The sequence below is a fragment of the Anabrus simplex genome, chromosome 3 (genome assembly GCF_040414725.1).
Source record: "Anabrus simplex isolate iqAnaSimp1 chromosome 3, ASM4041472v1, whole genome shotgun sequence".
Lineage (NCBI taxonomy): Eukaryota > Metazoa > Arthropoda > Insecta > Orthoptera > Tettigoniidae > Anabrus > Anabrus simplex.
In genome coordinates this window covers 79,883,944-79,910,408 of record NC_090267.1, presented here as the reverse complement: position 1 = coordinate 79,910,408, position 26,465 = coordinate 79,883,944, and the positions used below count along the sequence as shown (strand labels likewise).

At 37.5% G+C, this 26,465-nt stretch overlaps 1 protein-coding gene across 2 annotated transcripts in view; it reads right to left on the bottom strand.

Annotated features, from left to right (window-relative positions):
- Positions 1 to 13,388: 13,388 nt before the first annotated feature.
- Positions 13,389 to 26,465, bottom strand: part of ArfGAP3 (ADP-ribosylation factor GTPase activating protein 3) — a 191,506-nt gene continuing 178,429 nt past the window's right edge. For both annotated transcript variants that reach the window (XM_067142586.2, XM_067142587.2), the window contains one exon: positions 13,389 to 14,457. In XM_067142586.2, the coding sequence (XP_066998687.1) occupies positions 14,440 to 14,457 (18 nt within the window). In that variant the 3' untranslated portion in view covers positions 13,389 to 14,439. The remainder of the gene's footprint in view (positions 14,458 to 26,465) is intronic.

Sequence of the window (26,465 nt, the reverse complement as noted above, 5' to 3'; positions counted from 1 at the left end):
AACCCTGTTAATGTTGTGAAGTTATTGCATGGAAAGGTACGCCGACGCTACGCACTGGATAGTGAAGATGTTAGTGGAGTGGAGGATAGACCATTTGCATGCATGTTATATGATATAATGCAGAAATACAATGGATCTGTAACAGAACTACATACCGACACACTGGAGAGTAATGGCGAGTGTGAGGTGGACGGCGTAGAAGAAACAGCTCATGAGTATTTGGGTTCCAACCGTACCAACAATCCAGCAATGGATGACAGTGATTTCGCTCTTTCACTTGCAAAACGTGTACGAACATGTGTGATACGGAGTATTGATGACCGAACATTGGACAACATTTATGAGGATTATTATAATAGCGGTTACAATTCTTTTCAGAAACTAATGAAGCGTTATGGACGCATTAGGTCGACATCAAATTGCAAGGCAATTTTAGAATATGTGACGCGCAAAAGGCAAGACCCAGGTCTGTTCAAGGGAGACAAAACATCAAAATTGAAGGCTTTAAAAGAGTCTGTAAAAGCACAATTTGACACAGCTAGAGATAATGGATCAGGGATCCACTACTGGCATATTCAAGCTTGGGCTCTGGAGGCCGCTACAGCAGTTTCTCTGGACTATTTTAAAGCTTCGTAGCATTTTGTTAGGGCTTTCAAAGACGAATATAATATTTCGTCCAGGCATATCACTATGTTCATGGCTCGCAAAGAGATAGAAGAAGAGCATGTTATTATACAAACAGCAGAAACATTTGTGGCAGAAGTGAACATGTTATTCAGGACGGAATATAATGAAGGAATGTACGTGGAATAGTGATCAGAGCCAATTTTTTTTAATGAACTTACGTCTTCTGCAACACTTTCAAACAGAGGGGAAAATCAACAGTTGGTCTGGTACAGTGTGTGCATAGTTCTACGCATAGTTACACAATTGATGTCGCTGTGTCCATGAATGGCAAATTAGCGACCAAGATTTACATTTGTCTGCAGGAAAAGGATGGAACGCTTTGTTCCGCAGTTTGCGAAGAAACTGACAGCAATGTGTCCACGGAACATCCATGCTGAAGCGAGTAAAAGTGGAAAAATGACTAAAGCACATATGAAGAGCTTCTTTAATTCGGTCCTCGCTGAACATGATGGTGAGAGAGGTCTATTACTTTGCGATTTCTGGTCAGGGCACAAAGACTACAGCGTCATTAAAGAATGTTTTCCAAATAAAGATATTACATTAAAGATATTGCCACCAACGACAACTAAATACTGTCAACCTCTGGATGTATATTTTTTAGGCAATACAAGCTCTATGTCAGACGTCTTGTTGATTTTGTACGTTTGCAAATAGATACCACGCAGGCCACGTTACATGATCGATACTTCATCATCCGTCTTCACTCCGTCATCTACAACCATCTGCACCAGGATACAGACCTATGTTAACATACGCATGGCAAAGAGCAGGTTATGATGTGGATGTTCCTGTTGCTTCGTTTGATAATGTGATCAACATGGCATTTGAGTTTGGACTATTGCAATGCGGGAATATTGTAAACAATGTAGTATGTCTACATGTTGCCCTCGTTAAGTGTGCATACTGTTCCATTCCGCTGTGTTTTAATCCCTTCATTGAAACTCCACATTTACACTTCCGACGTTGAATAAAGGGCAACATAGTATCTTCTATTGTGGGAAAGATGACTATGTCAACATGGTACTGCATGTGTTAAGAGTTCTTGTTGCAAGCACGTGTTCAACCTTTGGCCAGATGATACTGCACCACATCTGTTTCTTGTTACTATAATGGTCCGAAATGCCTGTTGCACGGTAGTTTCTGCTGCGAATTGTGTTTCTGCACTCTTTGTACGCCGTAACTTCCAAACATTGATTGTACACTAATGCAGGGTTTTACAGATAAATGCCCTTGATGGGTAGTAGAACAGACATATCTTCGTATATTAAGCGCACTTCCAGTCTGTTTTAGCCGTTCGAGCTGGGGTACTTCCCTCGTAAGTAGAGCAGTTCCCTATTTACCTCAAATACAAACCAGTGATATAAATTTTCATTCTAAATATTTTGTATATTAACCAAGATTTAAACCATGGCCACTGGGATAAAATGCTAGAAATGGAATCCTAGAGGTATCAAAAATCTGCATGCTTGTGCATACTTTTTACGACTGTCTTGATTAAACTTTGTGAAAAAGTAGTGTTACAAGAAAATATGTTTTATACAATTTATTTGAAAGGTATTGAGATGAAGTTTCATGGGCAGGGAAAAAAAAAATCTCATATCCAGTGCACACACTTTATTATATACTATTTAGCACCTTCAAAACTAATTCTGGCACAAGTCATATTCATAAAATATACAGCAGAACCCTTTCATACTTCTCAAAAAACAAAGGAAACACACACAAAAATCATTATAGCAAACTCTTCTTAAACAATTTTGATATTTTGAATATCAAACACATTTATGTTCACACTGCATACAGGATTTGTTCATTATATCGTATAGACATTTTGAGAGGAGTCCACCTTTTTTTCAATACTAAACCAGTTTAAAAAAGATTGAATTCTCACATAATATCTGTACAATATAATTAATCAACGTCAATATGGGTTTTCAACCATGAAATTTATTTCATGCAAGGATTTTTTCATAACAATTGAAATGTACAGGGGTAGGAACACACCCATGACTGAATATGCTCAATTACTTTAACTAAGAAAAGGTAGGGTTGTAACAGAAGAACATCTCCATTATTTTTCCATACAAAATTACTGTAACTACGTACTGGTTCTATTCTAATACTGTATTTCCTTCTTGTTCTCTTTCCCAAAACTGCTTCTCCTTATTAGTTCTCCTCTTTGCAGGAAAGACACTGTCATCAACTGACTTCTAAGAAAGGTGTTGGAGTTACAGAACTAAAAGTGAAGTGAAACACACTGTCTAGTTTCTTTGCGAGAATATTTTTTCTACCATGTTCAATTCTTATGTACGAGATCAACTGAACGACTCAAATTTTGGTTCAATGGCTTTCAAAATAAAAATGCTGAGGAAACAGTCATATGATTTTATTGTCAAATATTCAGAATAAGTCAAGTAACCCATTGTCCTAACAAGATCACAAATATGAGATTCTGGATATTACCCTCAGTACTATAAATCTAGACATGGAGACTTCCCAGAAAGCTGATAACAATGTATAATAAAAACCATGTATATTATAATGAGCACAGTTTAGACTGCAAACAAGTTTAAAAAAGCATCATGCCCAACTTATTTCAGTGAATCTGAGGTGGCAGACCTCAAATTTGCACGGTTCAACACATTCATACAATAAATCCAGTGAATGCGACATCCTTAAGCAGAGTGTATGAATTCTTTAAATATTGTGAACACCATTTTATCAACATGATAGGATGAAGACTGTAAGGGTAGTGGAATTTCAGAATAAGAATATTAAGTAAACTGTGTGAAAACTATGAATATCAAACCACAAAATAAAGTTATAAAACACATTTCATTAGCTGAAAGATGAGACGTATCTTCCAAATTGGAATCTAGAAGTTTGCAATATGCTATACTTTAGAATATCTTGACAAGAACAAGAAACTATAGATCATGATCAACTTTGATGTATGCATTAACCTGGATAATAAGGGGAAACCAATTATGCAAGACAAAGAAATATTAGAATATAAGCAGCATCTGGGAGGAAAAGCAAATGGGGTTAATAAAGAAATATTTCAATAACTTCTTGGTGCCAATCTTAACAGATTGGTCTCACTATTTCCATTCCACTGAGCGTGAGGTTGTAGGGTAGGTAAGATGGTTGGCAGATCAAAGGGGTGGTATGATGGAGGTTTGTTATCATCTTGACAAGAATTCTGGGGTGCAGACAAATTACTTAAAGAATGGCTTGGTTCTATTCCATATTTAAGAAATGCGTAATCATTTCAAATTTTGACAAATTACCTTACTTAAAGAATGACTTGGTTCTGTACATCATGTACCTAAGCATTGCGTAATTCCAAAACGTTGACTGTTTGCCCATAAAATTTATGGGAAGATTTAATTATTGATGACTAACAGATATGGAAAGTAGTAAATTCAACTGTATAAATGTTGTATTCTGTAGTAAGGTATTTTGATAATTATCTTGCTGGCTTAAGATAACACCTTGACTTGATGTGTATATACAGCCTATATAAGAGGTGGATATTTTTCTATCATTTAAGCATGTGTGACAGTATGTTACAGTACCATCACATTTTTAAGGACATTCACGCACAAGTATCAGAACAATACCGTACAACGTTCACACCACGTCGGCTCCCACAATCAGAGTGATTCTCTCCAAAGCTTATATTAAACACTATTTTATTTTAAAATCAGATGAGGGTGTAACATTTGCAATGTGCCTGTGCAATTTACAGAACTGTAAGAACGTTATCTATGTGATTTTATACATAAAAAGTTCCCAATGAAAAATTGCGTATTTACTTCGATTCTTTGCTTTTTTTTAAAAAAAAAAAACTCTTGGAGCCAAGAAAGAACATTAGGCTGATATGATTTCAAATACAACAGCTCTGCAGATAGACAGCATTTCATTCAAATCTCTGATGAAAGTGAGCTTACAAACGATGTAACGGAATGCTAAAAGGTAATCAAATAGAATCATTATTCCTCACAGCATTGCAGAATATGAATGCGTTTCCAGTTTTGCAGGAAAGAACACAATAGTTTCAGGTCATTCTTGAAGTAAGACATTGAAATAAATTAATGACACTCCAGTGAGCAATGACCAGAGTTTTAGTAAAGACTTTCTGTAACAAGCTGAGAAAAACATATTGCAGAAAGCCTAAAAATTCTATATCTTTTGTCTGAAATGTGACTGTGAAACAGTGTAGGATAACGTATGTATGTAAAGAGCACTTTTTAAATTATTAATTTACAAACAGTTTAATTAGTTTTGCAAACAGTATGTTAGGTACGTTCAGAATATCCCACATACATATGGACTACAGCCATCTTCTTCTATTAAATACATTTAACTAAGTCTTTTGGCTTATAGTTATGTGTAACTGTACATTTACTACATTAATTATTAAATATATTCCAAACTTGATGTCAATGCGAAATGAATGCACTTGACTGGATGAGGAAAAGTTATAATGGTTTCAGTTTCAAGAATTGGCAAGTATGAACTATGCAATCGTACATCTCAGTTCCAATAGAGACTTGATGACACAAACCGCACAAATACTTTAAGTAAAAGAAAGTTGTTTTATTCAAGAATAAAATAAGTCAGTTATACTCTCCGATATTCTCACCCTCTCCACTGGAAAACTTTTCCTTTCTTTAACTGCTGTGTTGCTTTGACATGCAATATAAATGAAACTCACAGGAATAAAGAATTTGTTGTTTAAATGAGTAAAATGGGTATCTGCGAGGAAGACTTCCAAATTACTTCCTTTTAACATGTCTAAAAGATTTTACGAATGTTACAGGCATATTAAGGTTTAATCAGCTCTCAGGTTATACCTGACACTCAAGATTAATTTTATAATTTTCTACTTAACTGTCTAACAAACAGAACTTCATAGCCAGGAAATTACAAAATTTGCAACTTGACTCAAGAGATATTAGCAGTATATAGCAAGACAATAGGTTTATCATTCATGGAATTTATAATTTAGGCTCAACAGTTTCAAATTATTTTGGCAAGTAATGGTGCTTAAATTCTGTACAACGTTAAATCCATTCTCAAATAGTGTAAATAAATAATAATTTAATGAGTACTTTGAAGTAATATTAACATTAATTTTCCTGAATCTAAAAATAACTGCTTAGCATCAAAATATTTAACTCCCACCCTTCATTAACGTAACTGTAAGATTCTCCAGGTGTTTATCACTTTGGTTATTTTATCTCTGATACATTTCATAGTAGTTTCTTGCCAGTAAAACAAGTATTTTCATTTTTGTTGTATTTCTATCTAATGAATGTTTTTGCTATTCATCTGAAAAATATGCCAGACCTTTTCAATTATGTCTATTGATTCAAAAATTGGAAAATTGATACCAAAACTAATGACAACTTGAAGGAAATCCAACTGCATTAGAATTAAGTAGACTATCTTCATGGCTGACAATGTGGCAGAGAAATACAGTTCTTTGGTAAGATGGCAGACCTTTTCAATTATGTCTATTGATTCAAAAATTGGAAAATTGATACCAAAACTAATGACAACTTGAAGGAAATCCAACTGCATTAGAATTAAGTAGACTATCTTCATGGCTGACAATGTGGCAGAGAAATACAGTTCTTTGGTAAGATGGCAAGACAGTCACAGCAATTCTTTGTGGGTGCCTGCTTTAAGGGTTTGGTACAATTTAGGCCAAAAAAATTGCAAATTTTGAAGGAAGTGACAAGTAAAAGCTGATGATAAAAGTGGCAAACACAATGTGTAAGTAGCAGTCTTCAGACAGCCAATTTCCTGGAAGAGATATACCTGTCATGTGAAATTCCAGACTATCACAGACACATTACAGCTACATGAAATTTTCTAATATCTAGACCAAATCCTTTTTCCCAAATTCAAGGATATTCAATCAGGATTGTACAAATAATTACTTATTTAGCAACAAAGAAGACATTTTCCAGAACACCAATTTATTATCCTCGCAAGCCACCCTCTGCATGAGAGGAAGTATTTCATAAAAGAAAAAACGAGGAATACAAATAAACTGGGTTTAGTGCTTTTTTGAAGAAATCTGAACTGTGTGTATATATTAATAATCAATGATAGGAAGCAGGATCTTTCCATCTTTTCTTTGTAGGGATGCACACCAATGGGGGCCCCTTGGTCGGTCTGGCATTGCTTCCACTTGTGCCAGACTCCTCACTTTCACATTTCCTATCCGACTTCCTCGGTCAACTCTTCTAAACCAAACGGTGTTAGGTTTGTAAGACTAGGGAGTCTTTCATTATCATACCTTTCTCTTCCTTTTATTGGTACCTTCATTTTTTGAAGTGTTGGACCTCTCATTCTTCCTTCTGAACAGTTGTAAGAGAGGATGCTGAGGATGTTGCCCAATTATACTACTACTTAAAACTTCTAAATCACTATAATCACAGTGCAGCAGGATACACAGGTGTGACCTTCTGAGCTATTATGTCATGTTCACATGTTGATGTTTTACCAACTGTCAGAGCTTCTAAAGGCAGTCAAGCAGTCAGATGAAATTAACTTATTGTATAGGTAGAGGTGTGAACATTCAGTATGCAGTTGGGAATTCTGGAGAAATAATAGCGCGAATTTCCAAGTAGTGAGGAGCCCAACTCTATTTCAATCACCTCTTCACGTAACCGAGCATGAAAAGGTCCTTTAATTTGACCGTTTGGTGCAAGTATTTAGGTAACATAATGATGTACAACATTAAGCATTTACTTTTACTGCATTTATCTTGTATCAACAGTAGTGCGTTATTTGTCGCTGGTACTTAGTTTCTGTAGAATTACTATGTCTTGCTTTTATTTTTATGTTTACACTTTAAAATTATTATTATTATTAATAATAATAATAATAATAATAATAATAATAATAATAATAATAATAATAATAATAATAATAAGACGATCATGGTGGAACACAAGAACCTGATTATCATACCACACCTGGTGCGAGTGCTTTTGTGCCAAGTATGACCTCTCGTATCAGTAAGCCCAAAAAACGCATTAAATGGAACAATGATATGAATGAATTTATCATGCGGGCATATCTTTGAATAACTCGTCTTGAAACTGAAATTGCAGGATATAGGCAACAACTACACACAGCCTTTACAAATCAGTACCCAACAATGAAAGTTACTGAACAGCGCATTGCAGATCAACGACGATCAATCATCAAGAACAATCTGATCCCGGGTCCTGTTCTTAGTAGAATCAGACAAGAAGTAACCCAAGAACTCTTTCCACATCTTGAAAGTACCGAGTCTGACTCAACGGTTAACAGTCCACCTGATACTGATATAACAGTACATACAAGTACTCCCGAAGTAATACTTTCAGATAACTCTGACCTCCATGACAAGACACATGTTGAATTCTACAAGGCCCTTCTAGAATATTCTGGTACCGATCCTACACAACGACCCATACCGCCAAGGCAGCAATCATCCAAAAAGTTTGGAAAAATCATTAAAGATCTTAACTCGAAAGTCTTGCCAGAATATCTGAAAGAGCATCAGATGTTCCCTGCAGTACATACTGCTATATACTGTGCAGCATTTGCCGCAGTACGACTGAACAATGGAAAGCCATTTTTGCCTAACAATAAGTTTGTCACGAAAAAATTGAGAGAACCACCTTGGGCAAAATGCCTGAAAGAACGGATCATCCAAATCCGCCAGGACGTGAATCGCCTGCAGCAATACAAGAATGGAGTAAGAGGGAAACGCCTAAATAACAAAATTATTCGAATTCTGAAAATCAGTTCAAGGCAGAGTCTGGAGGAACCTGGAAGCACTGTACTACAAGAAACCCTCAAAACCATGAAGCAAAAGTTGGCCGCATTATCCAAGCGCCTCAAAAGATACCAAAACACCACAGAGAGAAAATCACAGAACACAATGTTCGAAAGAAATTAGAAACAGTTCTACAACAATCTGAACGAGAGAATACAAGATGCAGCACAAGATGGAAATACGTCCAGCGAAGAAAGAATTCACAGCTATTGGTCGGGAATATGGTCGAACCCAATAGAGCACAATGCGGAAGCCCATTGGATCAGTGAACTGAAAGATAGAACTAATGAAGTGAAGCATATGGCAACAAAGGCTGTTGAGATCGGAGAAATACAACAGAGCATCAAGAAACTGCAGAACTGGAAGGCCCCAGGCATTGATCGTATACACAATTATTACTGCAAGAAATTTACACGTACTCATTTCCTTCTGACTCAACATTTCCAGAAATTTTTAGACAACCCGGCAACATTCCCAGCTTTCCTGTGCACTGGCATCACATATCTGAAACCAAAGGATGAAAATCTGCAAAATCCAGCGAAGTATCAGCCTATAACATGTCTATCTACTCTATATAAGATATTTACATCTATAATAGCCAACAGAATTCTGAAACACTACGAGGAAAACCACATCATTGCCGAGGAGCAAAAGGGTTGCAAGGAGCAACCGATTATCAACACTGTGGTCCTGGAACAAGCACACCATAAATCCAGGAACTATACATGTGCTTCATTGACTATCAAATGGCCTTTGATTCAGTACCACACACTTGGCTCATACATGTTCTGGAACTATATAAAGTTGACCCCTCAATCATTCACTTCCTGAAGACGGTAATGGCAGACTGGAACACCTCACTTCACGTTTCTCTAAGAAACTGCAGTGTTGCACCAAGACCCATACCAATACGACGAGGGATCTTCCAAGGGGACTCACTGAGTCCATTATGGTTCTGCATGGCATTAAATCCACTATCCTACCTACTGAACACAAGTGGGTATGGATTTAGCATAAAGAATAAGCGAGAAGAGCTATTCAAAATCAGCCACCTACTCTATATGGATGACATTAAGCTGTATGCCTCTACCAAACCCCATCTCCAACATCTCTTCTCAATTACCAAGACGTTTTCTTCAGATATAGGCATGCGGTTTGGATTGGACAAATGCAGAACCCAAACTGTCATCAGAGGAAACTACTCAGCACAAGGGACACCTTCCAGTTTAAGCGACGAATCCATACAACAGCTGGAGGAAGAAGAAATGTACAAATACCTCGGTTTTCATCAGAGCACTTGTATGAAACATGCTGACATCAAGAGAAATGTCACGCAGCAATATATAACATGTCTCAAAAAGGTACTATCATCAAAACTGACAGCTAAACATCTTGCCAAAGCAGTTAATACGTACGCCGTACCACTGCTCACATACTCCTTTGGTATCATAAAATGGACCCAAACAGAACTTCAGCAGTTACAAACAAAAACAGCAGTTTCACTCACCCGGTACCATATGCACCATCCTAAATCTGCAACCGAACGTCTTACACTCCCGAGATCAGAAGGTGGTAGGGGCTTCTTATCCATTGTCAATTTACACATCAATCTGATATCAAGTCTAAATATTTCCACTCGAGAGCTGATACATTGTGTCTTCATCATGCTGTTTGCAGAGCTGATATAAACTATACACCTCTCAATCTGTCATCGCCAGAAATGCCTGTTTCTACCCCACCGACAAAAGAGATGAATATAGCCATGTGGAAGCAAAAACCTCTTCACGGGAAATACCCCCATGAACTGGATCAGCCTCATATTGACAAACCTGCGTCGCACACTTGGCTGACCTACTCCGGTCTTTTCCCCGAAAAAGAAGGATTTGTTCTGGCCATCCATAATCAAGTAATTGCTACACGGAACTACCGTAGATTTATCATGAATGATCCAACAGTTGTCTCAGACAACTGCCGCCGCTGTTCCAGAACTACAGAGAGCATACAGCACGTCATCTCTGGCTGCCCACACTTGGCCAACACCGATTATAAGCACCGACATGATCAGGTAGCAAAAATCATTCACCTGAAACTTTCTGTAAAATATGGATTTCTTCAGTTATCAACTGCATATTGGAAATATACACCTCCACCCATTCTCGAAAACTCTTCATACAAACTACTATGGAACCAAGAAGTCATAACCGATGTCACGCTCAGCAACAATAGGCCAGATATTATTCTTTTCGATAAATCAAAAAGATCCGCATTCCTTATAGAAATTGCTTGTCCAAACACCTCCAATCTGCAAACAACAATAGCCACAAAGCTATCAAAATACACAGAACTGGCAATAGAAATACAGCGCCTGTGGAAACTAGAATCAGTCACCACAGTTCCAATAGAGTTCCAATAGTAATATCATGTACCGGTGTTATTCCAAAATGCTTGCACAGCTCTCTGGCCGCATTGAACCTGCATCATCACACATACGTAGAACTACAGAAAGCCACCCTCCTGAGCACTTGCCACATTGTGAGAAAGTTCCTAGGAACGACTTTTCCTCTGACTCACGCCAAACAGCATGAAGTTCCAGGCCGCAGTTCCAGTAATACTGAAGAACAGATTCCCAAAACGGGGACATATGAAGTCTGAAGTTGTTTGTATTTATTGTATAAATGTATATGTTGTAATTACTTCTGTTGTAAATATTTGTAGATATATGTACCTGTAGTTTCATAATCAAGAGGGTGACTCCTTGCTTAGGCTGAGTCAGCCCATTATGTTACCGGCACAAGCCGAGCCTTCCTAAATTGATACAAATAATAATAATAATAATAATAATAATAATAATAATAATAATAATAATAATAATAATAATAATAATAATAATAATAATAATAATAATAACAACAACAATAATAATAACAATAATAATAATAATAATAATAATAATAATAATAATAATAATGTTATTTGTGTTACGTCCCACTAACTACTTTTACGGTTTTCAGAGATGCCGAGGTGCCAGAATTTTGTCCCGCAGGAGTTCTTTTACGTGCCAGTAAATCTACTGACATGAGGCTGTCATATCTGAGCACCTTCAAATACCATCGGACTGAGCCAGGATCAAACCTGCCAAGTTGAGGTCAGAAGACCAACGCCTCAACCGTCTAAGCCACTCAGCCCGACATAAAATAAATTTGCTGCAAGTGTAAGTCAAGGATAAATAACTAAATTATGGTAATAATTTTATATCATGGTGCAGAGGCATACACAGCTATGGCAGGTTTTTGTGGTTGGTTCAAACAATGATGATACCAATTTCTTTCTTCTGGTGTTAGATCCTCCACACATCTTACTATAAGAACATCCAACTCATTGGCTGAATGGTCAGTGTACTGGGCTTCGGTTCAGAGGGTCCAGCATTAGATTCCCGGCCAAATTGGGATTTTAACCTTCATTGGTTAATTCCAGTGGCCCGGGGGCTGAGTGTTTGTGCTGTCCCCAACATCCCTGCAACTCACACACCACACACAACCTATACTCCACCAACCTACACATGGCAGATGCCGCTTGCCCTCATTGGAAGGTCTGCCTTACAAGGCTAGAAATAGCCACACGATATTATTATATACGATACGAAGAGGAAAGCAGTAAACCCCCCAACTAGAGAAGTGGTCTGTGGCTCTAGTCCACTTATCTGGTTGCTGGAAGTGGATAAAATCAAAGGTATATACGCAGTGCGAGGGCTGGGAGGATTTTAAAATGTACCTTTTGCTGCAGCCATTTGAGAGTCGTGTACATATGCTCAGCTTTCTCATTATACAGGTCGAGTTCACACAACCTCTTGGCGTTATAAAATACTGCTTGCTTCTGTCCCGAATGATGCTTGACGCCTTGTTTACGTACTAGTCCCTTTATGTAGCTTTTCTCTGAATGAAGTGGCCATTTCTCTTGATCAAAATATCCACGAATTGTAGCTCACCATCTTCCTCTCTCTGATTATTGTGATGTGCGCTAGTGAGATACTGTTGGAATTTGAGCAGTCTGACTGTTTTTAGACTATGTGAAATGTGTTTATGGCCTAACCTTTTCAGCCAAAGCTTTATCTCTCATCATCTCATCTTTTCCTTCCAATTTAGGAATGAGTTAGGCTTGAGTGAGGTATTTCTGGTATATTCTAATTTTAGCTCTGCCAAATTAAGTGATGTACATTGTATCTACTGTCTTTTCATCCCATAGTGTAGGAAATGTAGGAATTATTTTGCATTAAATTAAACTTTCTTTCCTCAGAATTGTCCAACTCGATAACTCTATATATTGTGGGAGGAAAGGCTTGAATAAGGTCAAGAACTCACTTCACCAAAAGACAATTATGGTTGTCTCATGGACGAGTATTAAATGTACAATGATTAAACTTCTTATGAACCTTAACTTCTTTCAGGAGCCTGTAAGTTGCAAGTGCCATTTGTAAGTGCATCCAAGATTTACCCCTTTTCAACCTGATTTCTTCAACTTTAAACTATAGATTTCTCTTCAGGACTCAATACATTTAAAAATAATCACTCTCTCCCATAGTAAACAGTTTAGTACTACATTTGCTTTAATTATTAATTTAAAAAATTAAAGCACAATATGAGATAGTGTGACATACATCAGGAATACCACAGAACTTCCTTCAGCACAGCACACATCTGCCCGCCTACTCATTTTATATTCACATTTAACTGTGTCCTCTGGTGTCTTACATTAACTTCTATTTTTCATTTACAGTAAAAATGCATCAATAGTTTGTCAATTCACCGAAGTCCAAAAAATGTAACAACAAAATGTTCCAAAGAAAGAACATGACAAGTTAATTTTCTTCCCTACAATTGTATTTAACAAAGCAATCATGTACAGAAAATACAAAATCTGGGTCACATCTTACAACAGAAGTGAAACGCATCAGGGTAAAACAATATACTTCAATGAACGTTGTTGAATAATGAGTAATAAATAATATAGTGGTCTGAAATATATAAAAATGTACAAGTAGTAACATCAGCCAAATTTATACAATTCTTTACTGAGGACAATCCACAAACAAAGATTTCATACAAGTTTCCTTCAACTTTAAAGTTTACAAAGAAAAGCAGTAAAGGAACTCAAAACCTATTTGAGAATATTAAACATATCCATTACAACCAAAAAATATAGAAATAAAACAGAGCATTATATGTAGACAATATAACTTTGTACTGAAATAACAGAGGGAGCATTTTGGGCTAAAGATGTGCAGCATTCATTGCTATTAACTGAAAATAAAAAGGAAGTTAGGCCTACACTTCTTCAGCAACTCTAATCACCTTAAAAATTTACACAAATATTAAAAACATATAATAATACAGTTGAGTGGTCATTTACATCGATGAATTTACAAGCTTCCAGTAATAGTCAAAGTGTCCAACCTAACAAGATCCAAAATCAATCCAATAACATTAAAATACTTTACAGATCTGAGTTCATTTAATTATTAAATTCTATCAACGCTGAGTCCTGATGTTACACAAATGTAATTTGCATGCTAAGTGACGTGGGTAGGAAAAATTAAGAGTTAATTACCTGTATAAGAGAGACAAAAGTGTGCTATATACCGCATTCTTAACTTGCTACCTAGTCCCAAAAAAATTGAAATTATAAAAGTAATAGCTCACAAAACAATAAGAGAGGCCAACTCCACCTCAAGTAACTCAAAAGGAATGTGTCCAAATGAATGAAAAATATACAATGAAGCAGCAGGGTATCTTCTTTTTGATATTTACAATTAAAGGCACATTGTTGAACAGTTCTGCAATGTGCAGTAATTCACAACAAAGTGGCCTCCTTGAAAATATTTCTCCACTGCGTATCTTCAACTAGACCTCTCAGTAGCCATAACGATCCTGCAAAGAAAAGAAAGAAATGGTTGCACATTATTGTAGCATATGATATGACTACTATTTTCACTGTCAAAGCTCCCTGCTTAACCCCATCCTCTCACTCGCTCATCCTGAGGGATTTCAGGTGGTGCTCACATCTAGGGACGTATACAGTCTTAACATCTGAAAACAACTCCAAATCACTCTTCATCTCTAGGATCAACAAAGAATCAAAGATGTATTATTCACCATTTAACACAGTTGTTAGAGAATGCTGTGCAACTCTGAACACAAGAATTAACTGATAGGAAAGTACGATCTACATTTGAATGTGAGTGTACCATGAAAATAGTTTTTTTTTTTTGCTAATTGCTTTACGTCGCACCGACACAGATAGGTCTTACGGCGACTATGGGACAGGGAAGGGCTAGGAGTGGGAAGGAAGCGGCCGTGGCCTTAATTAAGGTACAGCCCCAGCATTTGCCTGGTGTGAAAAAATGGGAAACCACGGAAAACCATCTTCAGGACTGCCGACAGTGGGGTTCGAACCTACTATCTCCCGAATACTGGATACTGGCCGCACTTAAGCGACTGCAGCTATCGAGCTCGGTATGAAAATAGTAGCTTAAAACGATGTAAATAAAATTGTAGGGGTCCGCTGTCTGTAATTTTGTCTATTTTGTCAATGTTACAGATATTTATCCATTTTAGGTCAACTCAAGACCATATCAGTGGTTTCTAGCTTTCGTATGCGTTTATCTTTACATCTGTTTGTCTTCCTGGCTGTTGCAGCATCACGGCGAAATGGCTGGATAGATCTCTACCAGACTTCATATTTAGAGTATACTCATCCAGGAGCAGGTTTATACATGTGTATAATTTAAAAATCGCAGAGAAGACAGGGGGTCTATAAAAATAATCAGAACAGATTTTTTCAATTTTCTCTTATACTATTGATTTTCTGTAAAATCCAAAGGCCGTATATGAAACATCTCTTCATTAAAATTATAATAATTAAAAAAAAAAAAACTTTTGTTGTGTACATAATTCTTCAAACGACGGAGAAAATTACTATTTTCTGCGGATTTCATGCTCTGCATCGAGTGACCGACAACGAACCTCCACGGCAACGTCCCTGGCTGCTTGCCCAGCAGGGAATTAACCTAATGCCATTTTCATCATTCCTGTAAACTCATGGTTGTTCATTGGGTAGAATGAGAGATAGATGTCAAACTGCCATTCTGCAGGATATTTGTGGAATACCATTGGAGGTTACAATTGTCTTCAAAATGGCTTATCCAACAAAATAATATAAGTAGATCCTCCTCTACTTGCGGAAACTTGCCGCTTTTTGGTCCGTGAAATGCTTTGTGAGATTTGTTGGCCACTTCAAGTGCACTTCTGCTACCGCGATAGCGCAAGTTTCATTTGGGCATTGATACTTGCTGCCCGCTGCCGCGAGTTCGTATGATGAAGTATTACTCGAATACTGTGGACTGACAAACAATTTTGAGATCACATAAGGTTCTTTCCAACACAGTCCCTGTACCAGTACATGGTCTCCTTGCGCATGCGCAGTACGAAAAATCCTTTCCAACACAGTCAAAATTGTATTAGTCCGTGTACTGCAGTCAGGCGTTCCAACTAAATCTTCGCATCGATCCCTGGAGGTCGGAACTAGTCCGCAGTCTAAAGCATGTACTGAGCCGTACATTCCTGTGACATGCACAGAAACACTGTATCGTTGCCTCCTGCTGTATACGCTGATTTCTTTGGAGTTCCTTAATCAGCTGTTTTTACGCACATTGAGCGCTCTTCTCAAATTAATAAATTAATCAGCTGTTTGGTTACTGAGGTTAGGATGGATAGTGACGACGATTTTTTACACTCTTCGTCCAGTGAAGAAGAGGAGGTACTATTTTTTGTAAAAATAAAAAGAAATGAAAATTATTTAGGTGACAGTAATTAAACATCTTTCTTTAGTTATTTATGTATTGTGTTACGTTAGGCCTATAGTTTATGAAGGCACAAAGGGTACCAGATGAAACAAAATATAATTGAAATACAAAGTATTTTTCAGAAGAAACTGTTCCTCAGTATAATGAAAATGGATTTTTCGAGCATTTCCGCATTAGCCAAGGAGTTGCTCAAGATATTACAAATCGATATGAAAGAAATGAGCATCATAAAAGACATTACGGGCAATATGGGAAAATATCGGCATTACACCAAGTTAGTACAGTAATTGCGTTACTCCTATTCCTTGGAGTTCATGAACGAGAATCCATTCCAACACAACCCCATCGTGTATCAATCCCGGAACCGATACGAAGTCAGCGCATGCGTATAGAGCGGTATATGGATGCGTCCATGTACTGACAGCAAACTGCGTGTTGGAAAGAACCTATAATGTCCCGTACCCCAAACACTCGTAAAACTAGTGCTGTGGGAATTCCTGCCGGCTAATAACAGCATGGTGCCCTGTATTTGGAATGCCCGCTTTCGCAATAGGAAGCCTGCTACTTGAGTAGTTGACATTTTTATTTCAAAACGCATCCGGAGCTGCGTGATCGATGTTCGAAGTTGTGAGTGCGTCAAATTTGTGAACATTTCTTTTTCTCCACTTTGGACCCAAAAATATTGGGATGCATAAATTACGGGAGAAAATACGGTAGTTTCTTTATCAGACGGTAAAATGAACGGAAATTTATAGGTATCTCTGAACACTTGGAGATAACGTTTGTTATATTTGTTGGCTGTAACGAGAAAATAAAGTACCTGAAACTGTCACCGACACAACACCCTTAAAAACATTTAACTCATTAAAATTACGCATTTAAATACGCGAAACTACCACACACAAAACAATTCAATACGTCCCATACATTATTAACTTACGACTTTGGCAGTGGGGGAAAGCAAAGAAATGCAAAGAAAAAAAGTGGGCTACAACTCCGACGAAACTATGCACAGAAACGATGTTAACAGCGCGCGAACAACAATAACAAACTCATTCTTTCATCCCGATTAACTGAGTCGCTAGCGTGCACCAGCCTGTCTTGCTTGCAGGACAATTGCCGCCCCGAATCCCCAGCTGTATAAAGCGCACACGCTGCTGTGGTGAGCGGGAAACACGATACACGAAGGCGCCGGACGAAACAATTGCGAAATAAAGCATCAAATAAATACACTTGAAAAATGAGGTTTCGTAAATTACACAAGCACATAAGAATTTATCCTAGGGGAAGAGTATTGGCCATACTAGAAGTTATATTGGTCAAAAATAGGAAGAAGTAAAAATAAATCAGAAAATCAGAAGAAGAGTTAAAAACCGGAAAGTTTCCGGGTAAATCAGAAGGGTTGGCAGGTATGTGGAGAGTGAGTGTCTGCCTTTATAATGAAAGTTCCCTAACCTGGTTGTGATTGATGGTAGGGAAGTGGGCCTACCATTATAATGAAAATCCCCTAACCCAGTCTTCATATGAGAAAATACGTTTTGTGACTTCCCCGTCACATTTCTAGGGTAACGTTAAGAGCTATGCAATTTAATACAATCTTACTCGCAACGTGTATACTACCTAAACTAGAATTCTGTAAACAACGTACAATTTCGTCGCGAAGCACGGGTACATCAGCTAGTTTAATATAATCTTACTCACTGCGTGTACAGCAATTTATGTACAAATCCTTATAGAATGTGGAATACCGTAGCGAAGCAGGGTACGCTTGCTATTATGGAACAAAATCAATTTTTGTGTCCAAATGTCCGACTCGTTGGCTGAATGGTCAGCGGACTGGCCTTCGGTTCAGAGGGTCCCGGGTTCGATTCCCGGCCGGGTCGGGGATTTTAACCTTCGCTGATTAATTCCAGTGGCTCGGGGGCTGGGTGTTTGTGCTGTCCCCAACATCCCTGTAATTCACACACCACATGTAACACTATCCTCCACCACAACAACACGCAGTTACCTACACATGGCAGATGCCCCCCACCCTCATCGGAGGGTCTGCCTTACAAGGGCTGCACCCGGCTAGAAATAGCCACACAAAATTAAATTAAAATCAAGTCCTTTTTCATTCTCATGTTGATTGATAACGTTATAATAGCTTTTTCAAAACTGGATCAAGACCCTATGTTCACCCGTCTTTCATGAATGACAGGAGAAATGCATGCTTATTAGGGAAGTAAATGCACTAGCATAATTTTTCTTGTTTCTCCTTTGGAGTAGTCTATCATTTCAGGCTCAACTAAACATTTTTATTTAATTCGTAATACACACATCCCAAGCACATCAAAAGGAAATGCGATGTAAAGACAAACAATAACATTTATGGCCAATATGAATGACTGTTTCATAAGTGAGCCTTTAAAAATAAGAATAAAAGACTGGATGTAGTAATTTTCCCACAGAAACCAGCTGATTTAAGGAACACTTTGTTCAAGAATGAAAATTGTCAGGTCACCAAGTATGGGTGGTGAAACAGAATCAAAACAGGACTGATACCTCAAAATTTCCCTTTTCTAACTCCAGCTGGGATGGGAAGTCAATGGCACCTTTCCATCTCCCTTTACCCAACCACCATTGCTGCTCCTCAACTGTGTTCCAATCCATGTTCCTTCTTATTATGTTGTTCTTGACTGAGTCCAACTATCTTAGTCTGGGTTCTTCTTTCTAATCTTAGTCTCCATCATTGGCTTCTATATCCTTCCCTCTTCCATTCCATTCTAACATGTCCATATAAACTCATTTTATTTCTTACCATTTTGAATGAAAACTTCTCAACTCTAATTTCCTTCCTGACATTCTCATTTCTTACCCTGTCCTTTCTTGTCTTTCCTATCATACTACAGTTGGAACCATTTATTGTGGCATAGCTTTTAACGTCATATTGGATATAACAAGAAATCTAACGGTCCCAACTAAATCCTATATAAACACTGCATTTAAAATTGAAATAGGATTTGAAACAGGATCAACATACTGTACACGTGGTAGGAATTAAGTATCATCTCTTCAGCCACTAGCTATCCATAATTTACAAATATCCGTAAGTTTTGAGAATGTATATAATTAAATATTTCTTTGCCAGCCAATTTTTGTGCAGTTGAGAATACATTGTAGAATGCGGCGATCTCAGATGTCAAATCACATTTTTACATTTAACATCCTCTGTATGTTAAGTTCTTTTGTATGACAATTTTTAAGTTTATTATGTTAAATAACAAAATACTGTTTATGAAAGACACAAAGTACCATATCTGCTTGTGGTAAGTGACCTATTTTCATCTTTGATATCAGAAAAATTTCCCTCCATAAGCTTGACTCTTACTAATAAAACCAAGAGCCATTTAAAACTAACGAATGAAGGATGATATCTATTCTTAAGTGTTCTTGGAATGTACAAAATACACATAGAAATTAAGTATTTAGTCATGGAGCTGGACAAATAATAAATTCACCTCTGTATCACAATGAATCACACTTTTAAAAACAGTTGGCTTTAATGATTAGAACACTGCCTGTTTCTTTCCTACAAGGTGAAACAGTTGCAGAATTCTGACCCTCCTTTATCCACATAGCAGCATATCCCTTTTTCCAAGGATATTTTCTAAACATATACCATTAATTGCAATAACCATAACATGCATCCTGTTCTGGTTTTCATTAAGGTATTGTCCACATTATGAGACTGGAACTACGTATTTTAACTCTTCCGATGAGAATGGAACTATTTTAACTCTTTCAATGAGATCCTTCAATGACTTACCTATTGCAGTTTTATTCATAATTTCTTTAACATTCTGTATTCTTGAATTATCTGTGGAATTAAGTTGTCTCCTGAAGACATTGTGTATAATATTTTACAAAGGATTTTTATGTCACTGTCCCTGAATAAAATAAACCCTGAATCATTAGTAGCCACTGTTGTTGATTTAGCACCTCGTAGTACTTGAAAAACCTGTTGATAGATATTTATTGCAATAATAGATTTGTAGAAGGAGGTGTATCGGAATTAAATGCCCAAGTCTTTTTAATAACCCAGCAACTGGGGCGATTTTCATAGTTATCTATTCCACATGATCATTCCAGGTCAGGTTCTCATCAATAATTAAACCAACATATTTCACTTTATTCACCTTTTCTATTTCCACATTGTTTATGAATAATTTATCACAATTTGAGTGAAGTATTTTCTGTTTGGAAACAATCATGTATTAAATTTTCTGCAGATTCATTGTCAATTTGTTACACTGGTACCAGTATATGAGAGTATGTCCTGCTGCAAGTTTACTAAAACATAGTCCTTATTTTTGCCTGTATAGATGATATTGGTATCGACAGCATATCATGTGATATAGCCATTTAGATTACATGATGAAATATTTATATAAATGAGAAATAAAACTGGACCTAATATGTAACCTTGCGGGACACCATGGGGTTACATAATTGGCAGAACTTTAGATGCTTTTATCCTGTTAAATAACTTTCAAACCATTTCAGGGCAAGACCAGGAGCTCTGGCCTTTTCTAATTTACTTAAAAGAATTCTATGATCAACAGTATCAAAATGTTGGGTAAGATCTATAAATAAGCCTGCTACAATGTTATTATCTGTGGTGGATTGTAACATTGTAATGAGATGAACAGTAGCTATCTCAATACTAGACCTCTCCCTGAACCCAAATGACCCCTATTGAAGAAGAAATTTTTTGTTTAGAAAAGCCAAAAGTCTTTTCTTCACAACTGTTCCCATTGCTGTCAGAAAATCTTGAATTGACACTGTCAACCAGGCCTTTAGAAAACTGATGATGAAATTTTGAAAACGGCAACTCCTCAGCTTCAAAGGGTGCACTGATGGGCTGTTCTTTATATGTTTTCCTTGAAAATTTTTTTTCTCAGCTAATTTCAAATGAATACCTAAACTCTCTTTCATTAGCAAAATAGTTTTCACACATATATTCATTTTTGGTATGACTGTGATCCTCCCCTGTGAATCATGCGAGTTTGCTGCTGTGGGGAGGCTTGTGCATCCCAATGAAGTAGGTAGCTAAACTGTAAGTGCAACCATATCAGAAGGGTATCTGCTGAGAGATCAGACTCATGAATAATTTATTGAAAAGAGAGGTAGCAGACTTTTGGAAATTGCAAGGGTGATCAGCCTGGATGATTGATATGGCCTGTAATAATATAGAAGATGAAATGTTGATACTGCTACATGGCTGAAAGTAACGATAAACTACACACATAACTAACTCCCAAGGACATGCAGCTCTGTATGTATGTATGTATGTATGTATGTATGTATGTATGTATGTATGTATGTATGAATGAATGACTGCTTCCTCCCAGGTAAAATTGTCCTCCATACAGATCTCCATGTGGGGACTACATGAGAGGAGGCAATCATCAGGAAGATGATCAACATTCTGAGTGCTGAAGCATGGAACATTAGAAGTCTGAATCATTGTGATAGGGTAGAAAATCTGAAAAGGGAACTATGATCAGCATAGCGAACAGATTATTGCTGTCAAGATAGACACCAATCCAATGTCCACCACAACTGTGCAGGTCTATGTGCCTACTAATTTAGCAGACGATAAATCAAAAGATTATAACCGGGCGAGTTGGCCGTGCGCGTAGAGGCGCGCGGCTGTGAGCTTGCATCCGGGAGATAGTAGGTTCGAATCCCACTATCGGCAGCCCTGAAGATGGTTTTCCGTGGTTTCCCATTTTCACACCAGGCAAATGCTGGGGCTGTACCTTAATTAAGGCCACGGCCGTTTCCTTCCAACTCCTAGGCCTTTCCTATCCCATCGTCACCATAAGACCTATCTGTGTCGGTGCGACGTAAAGCCCCTAGCAAAAAAAAAAAAAAGATTATATGAAGAGAGAGAAGATTTAACAAAATATGTAAAAGGAGATGAGAATCTAATTATGATGGAAAACTGGAATGCAGCAGCAGGTCAAGGAAGAGAAGGTAATGTAGTAAGAGAATTTGGTCAGGGACAAAGGAATGAAAGAGGAAGTCAGCTGGTAGAATTCTGCAGAGATCATAATTTTATTTTTTAGGTTGATGCCTTCATGGTTTATAATTGCAGACAAGATAACAAGCTTTTGGGAGTTTGCCAGTTCAAGAAAACAAGGTGAATTTCTTTTTGTTTCGGAGAAAACTTTGCAAGGAAGACATCTCTAATAATGAAGGTTTGGACATGCCATCTGGAATTGATGATGACATACCTTTTGAATAGCTGACTGTCTTAGGAGAAAACTGGCATGGTGAGGTTATTCCATTTAGTGTGCAAGATGTATGATACAAGAGAAATGCTATTCAATTTTAGACTACCCTGTATTGTGAATTTATACATAGCCTACATTTTTGTACATGTTGAATTGTCTCCAAAGTACAAACTAACCATGATTTCAACATTATAAGCAAACAGAGTTGTGGGACAGTCAGAAAGTATCTTTGTTGTAAGCAAAGAAGCCCCTCTCGCTGACCACATTAGACGTCGGAAACCATAATGCTTGCGAACACACTGATGCAAATTCACTGTGGTCTTCTATGAAACCTCCTAAAACTTCACTAACAATGTCTTCGTTCTTCTCCTCTACCAGATGTGCTTTCACTGCATTTTTCAAAGTCATATATAGCCCAGGAAGATGTTCATGGATATGCTGATGCTCCCTGGCCGGGGATGAGAAGCTCAGACGGCTAAGGCGCTGGCTTTCTGAGCGCAAGTTGGCAGGTTCGATCCTGTCTCAGTCCGGTGGTATTTGAAGGTGCTGAAATACGTCAGCCTCGTGTCATTAGTTTTACTGGCACGTAACAGAACTCCTGCGGGACAACATCTCAGCATTTCCGAAAACCGTAAAAGTAGTTAGTGGGACGTGAAAACAATATTACTACTTCTCAACCAGGCGATTTATTTACATTAGACCTACTAATACCATCATATTTTACAATAAAGGCAGTATTATTTATCATTCCTTTCATATTCATCCACTTCTTCATGCCAGGATTATCCAATTTTTCTAGTAAAATGGTGGCTTGCATGAATGCTTTTGTAGTGTCTATTACAAATTGCTCTCTCACTTTTCAACTTCTTTGCGATGGGTAAAGTATCGCCGGTTTTATTTGCCGCTTAAAATTATGTTCACTGGCTTCATTATTCTTTTTGTGTTTCTGATCCTCTGCAGTGTTTATCGCGCTTGTCTTTCGTTTCCATGTAATACGAACATTACATTATTTACACATTAGAATCTTTCTTGCAGCAACAAATACACAGAACCTCGGCCCTTGAGAAAGTTTTCGGCATTTTCATACTTAAATGCTGTGTATTTGCCAAGAAAGGTTCATAAATAGCGTACTCTCACTGCCAAACAGTATAATGCACACAAAGCCTTTTGTTGTGATCGACAAGAGATATGGATTTATAAATTGCCTTAGAGATCGCGGAACTGAATGCACATGCTTCCAACACACAGTGCGCATCGCTTTGTATGTGTTTGTGGAGAAGATATACAGAACTATCAAGCCACTGAGAAGAAAACTACAATACTAAAGTTGTCAGAAGCTTTTAAACATTTATTGGAGAGCTTTTCTGATACTATTTCGCATTTTTCGTACCGAGTGGGGTATATCTCCTGATTATTTGTGCAATAAATCAGATTTCGTGATATTTTGCAAGTTCATTTTGCTAAAATACGGTTACTTTAAGTACCTAGAAGGTCATATATAGGCAAGAAAGAAGATATGAAAAAAATGTGTGCGTATCGCTCTTACAAAAAAAAATACGGCCCCTAATGATGACATTTCTGTCTACCCCTCGCCCTGTTCCCCACATTCTGATGCACGAAAGTGGGTATACCTCTCCCTGTCAACAGCTTGTCATGAAGTACTTGCTTCGTTGTACTCTGTGGCCCTTTACAGCATTCCCCCCCACCAAACTGCTGGTTTGGGTTTGATCTCTTCCCGTAATTTTTTAACACAATTGGCTTTACGTCGCTCCTTCCAGTATAAAAAGGTTAATAAAAATATACTTTTTTTTTTTTTTGCTACGGGCTTTACGTCGCACCGACACAGATAGGTCTTATGGCGACGATGGGATAAGAAAGGCCTGGGAGTTGAAAGGAAGCGGCTGTGGCCTTAATTAAGTTACAGCCCCAGCATTTGCCTGGTGTGAAAATGGGAAACCACGGAAAACCATCTTCAGGGCTGCCGACAGTGGGATTCAAACCCACGATCTCCCGGATGCAAGCTCACAGCCGCGTGCCTCTATGCGCACGGCCAACTCACCCGGAAATTAAAAAATACTGACAGATGTACAAAGCCTTTAAAAATGTTACTGGAATGATCTCCATAGTAACTCTCTCTCTCTCTCTCTCTCTCTACAGTATATAGACTTATGGACAATGCATTTACACTTTCATATGACTCTCACTGATATTTTCCCCATTTTTCACTGTGTGGGAAAAAGATATAGAATAAATATTTTCCATGAGCTATTTTTGTGTAAAACGAACCATAAGATATTAATAGAGTTTTATACTGTAGGCACCTTTGCACCCCCTACTGGTCTGGACAACTTATAGCTAAGATTCTACTCAACCTTATTCTAAACTGAAATACCATGTTTCATTAAAATAAATCCACCCATCTATTTTCCAATGATGCTGTAACAGACACAGACAAACCCAGCCACAGACCGCAATGAACAATGCTCTGACATTTTCCATTAAGTGTGCAAACTTCCCATTCCTGTTGGCGCCTAATAGAAGGGATCCAACAGATGGAATACTATGATGAACCAGTGTGTCATGTACCAGTAGTTATCATAAAAAAAGTTATCTAACTCCCACCAATATTCAGGCATGTTGCTGCAGCAGTAATACCACTTATCAGAGATGAATGGAAACAGAAGAGACAAAGTACATCACAACAAAACAATGGGCTTTCAGTATTGCACGCCTTTACAGTTTTCTTCCAACTCTGTGATGTTTATTAGGGCATCTAATGTAAAGCGAGTCCTCCTTCCTCCTTTTATGACTCCATCTTATTCTTCAGCGATCATTCCCTTAAAATTTATTCTCATTTAATTATCATCTTCATAATTTTCCTTCTCAATATGGGCTAATGACCTTAATCACCTTAAGATAATTGTAAAAGAATCCAACAACAGCGCCAGTTAACACAACTGGACAATATTTCCATGTTAGCGATGTTCGGCGTTGATAGGGACTAGTGATAAAAGTCTAAATTCATGAATTCTGTTGTTATAGTCTGTACAGTAAGGCACAAATGATCAGAAAATGTATTCTCTATAACTTTTGGTACGGAGTATTTATGTGGACATGACCGATACAGAAATATCATTCATTTTAAATTCTGAGCAATGTACAGACACAACTATTTATTTTATATATAGGGTGTCTGAAAATGAGTTATGGAAATTGTAAGAGGACATTGTTCTGAAACAAAAATTGATAACTATGGGGTTTTAATTCCTCCTAGTGACAGCTCTCCGGAGAATCGACAAAGAAATGTAAGTCGTTAGCAACTCCTGTGTCAGCCTATTCAGCATGTAGCTGGCCAAGCTGTCTTGCTTGATAACCTTGGGTGGTGCGCTACAATGACGTGTAATACAGCATCTTTAATCTGATTATCATGCGCTATGGTATCATGAACTGACTGGCGTACAAAACTGAAATCAATCTTCTTCTTCTTCTTCTTCTTCTACTACTATCGCTTTTCCACATACCTGAGGGGTAGCGGTACATAAAACTAAAATCCTATTATAAAAATTTCTCCCGGTTTCGTGATGATGATGATGCTTGTTGTTTTAAGGGGCCTAACATAGAGGTCATCAGCCCCTAATGGTACGAAATGAAATTACCAAAAGTTCAAATTAATCCACTGAACAAAATAAAATAAAAAATGTCATGAAGAATGAATGGATGGATATGAACCCAATTAAAAAAAAACAAAAAAAAAACCAGTGGATCAGACACAAAAAAAAAGGTCGTGAATAAT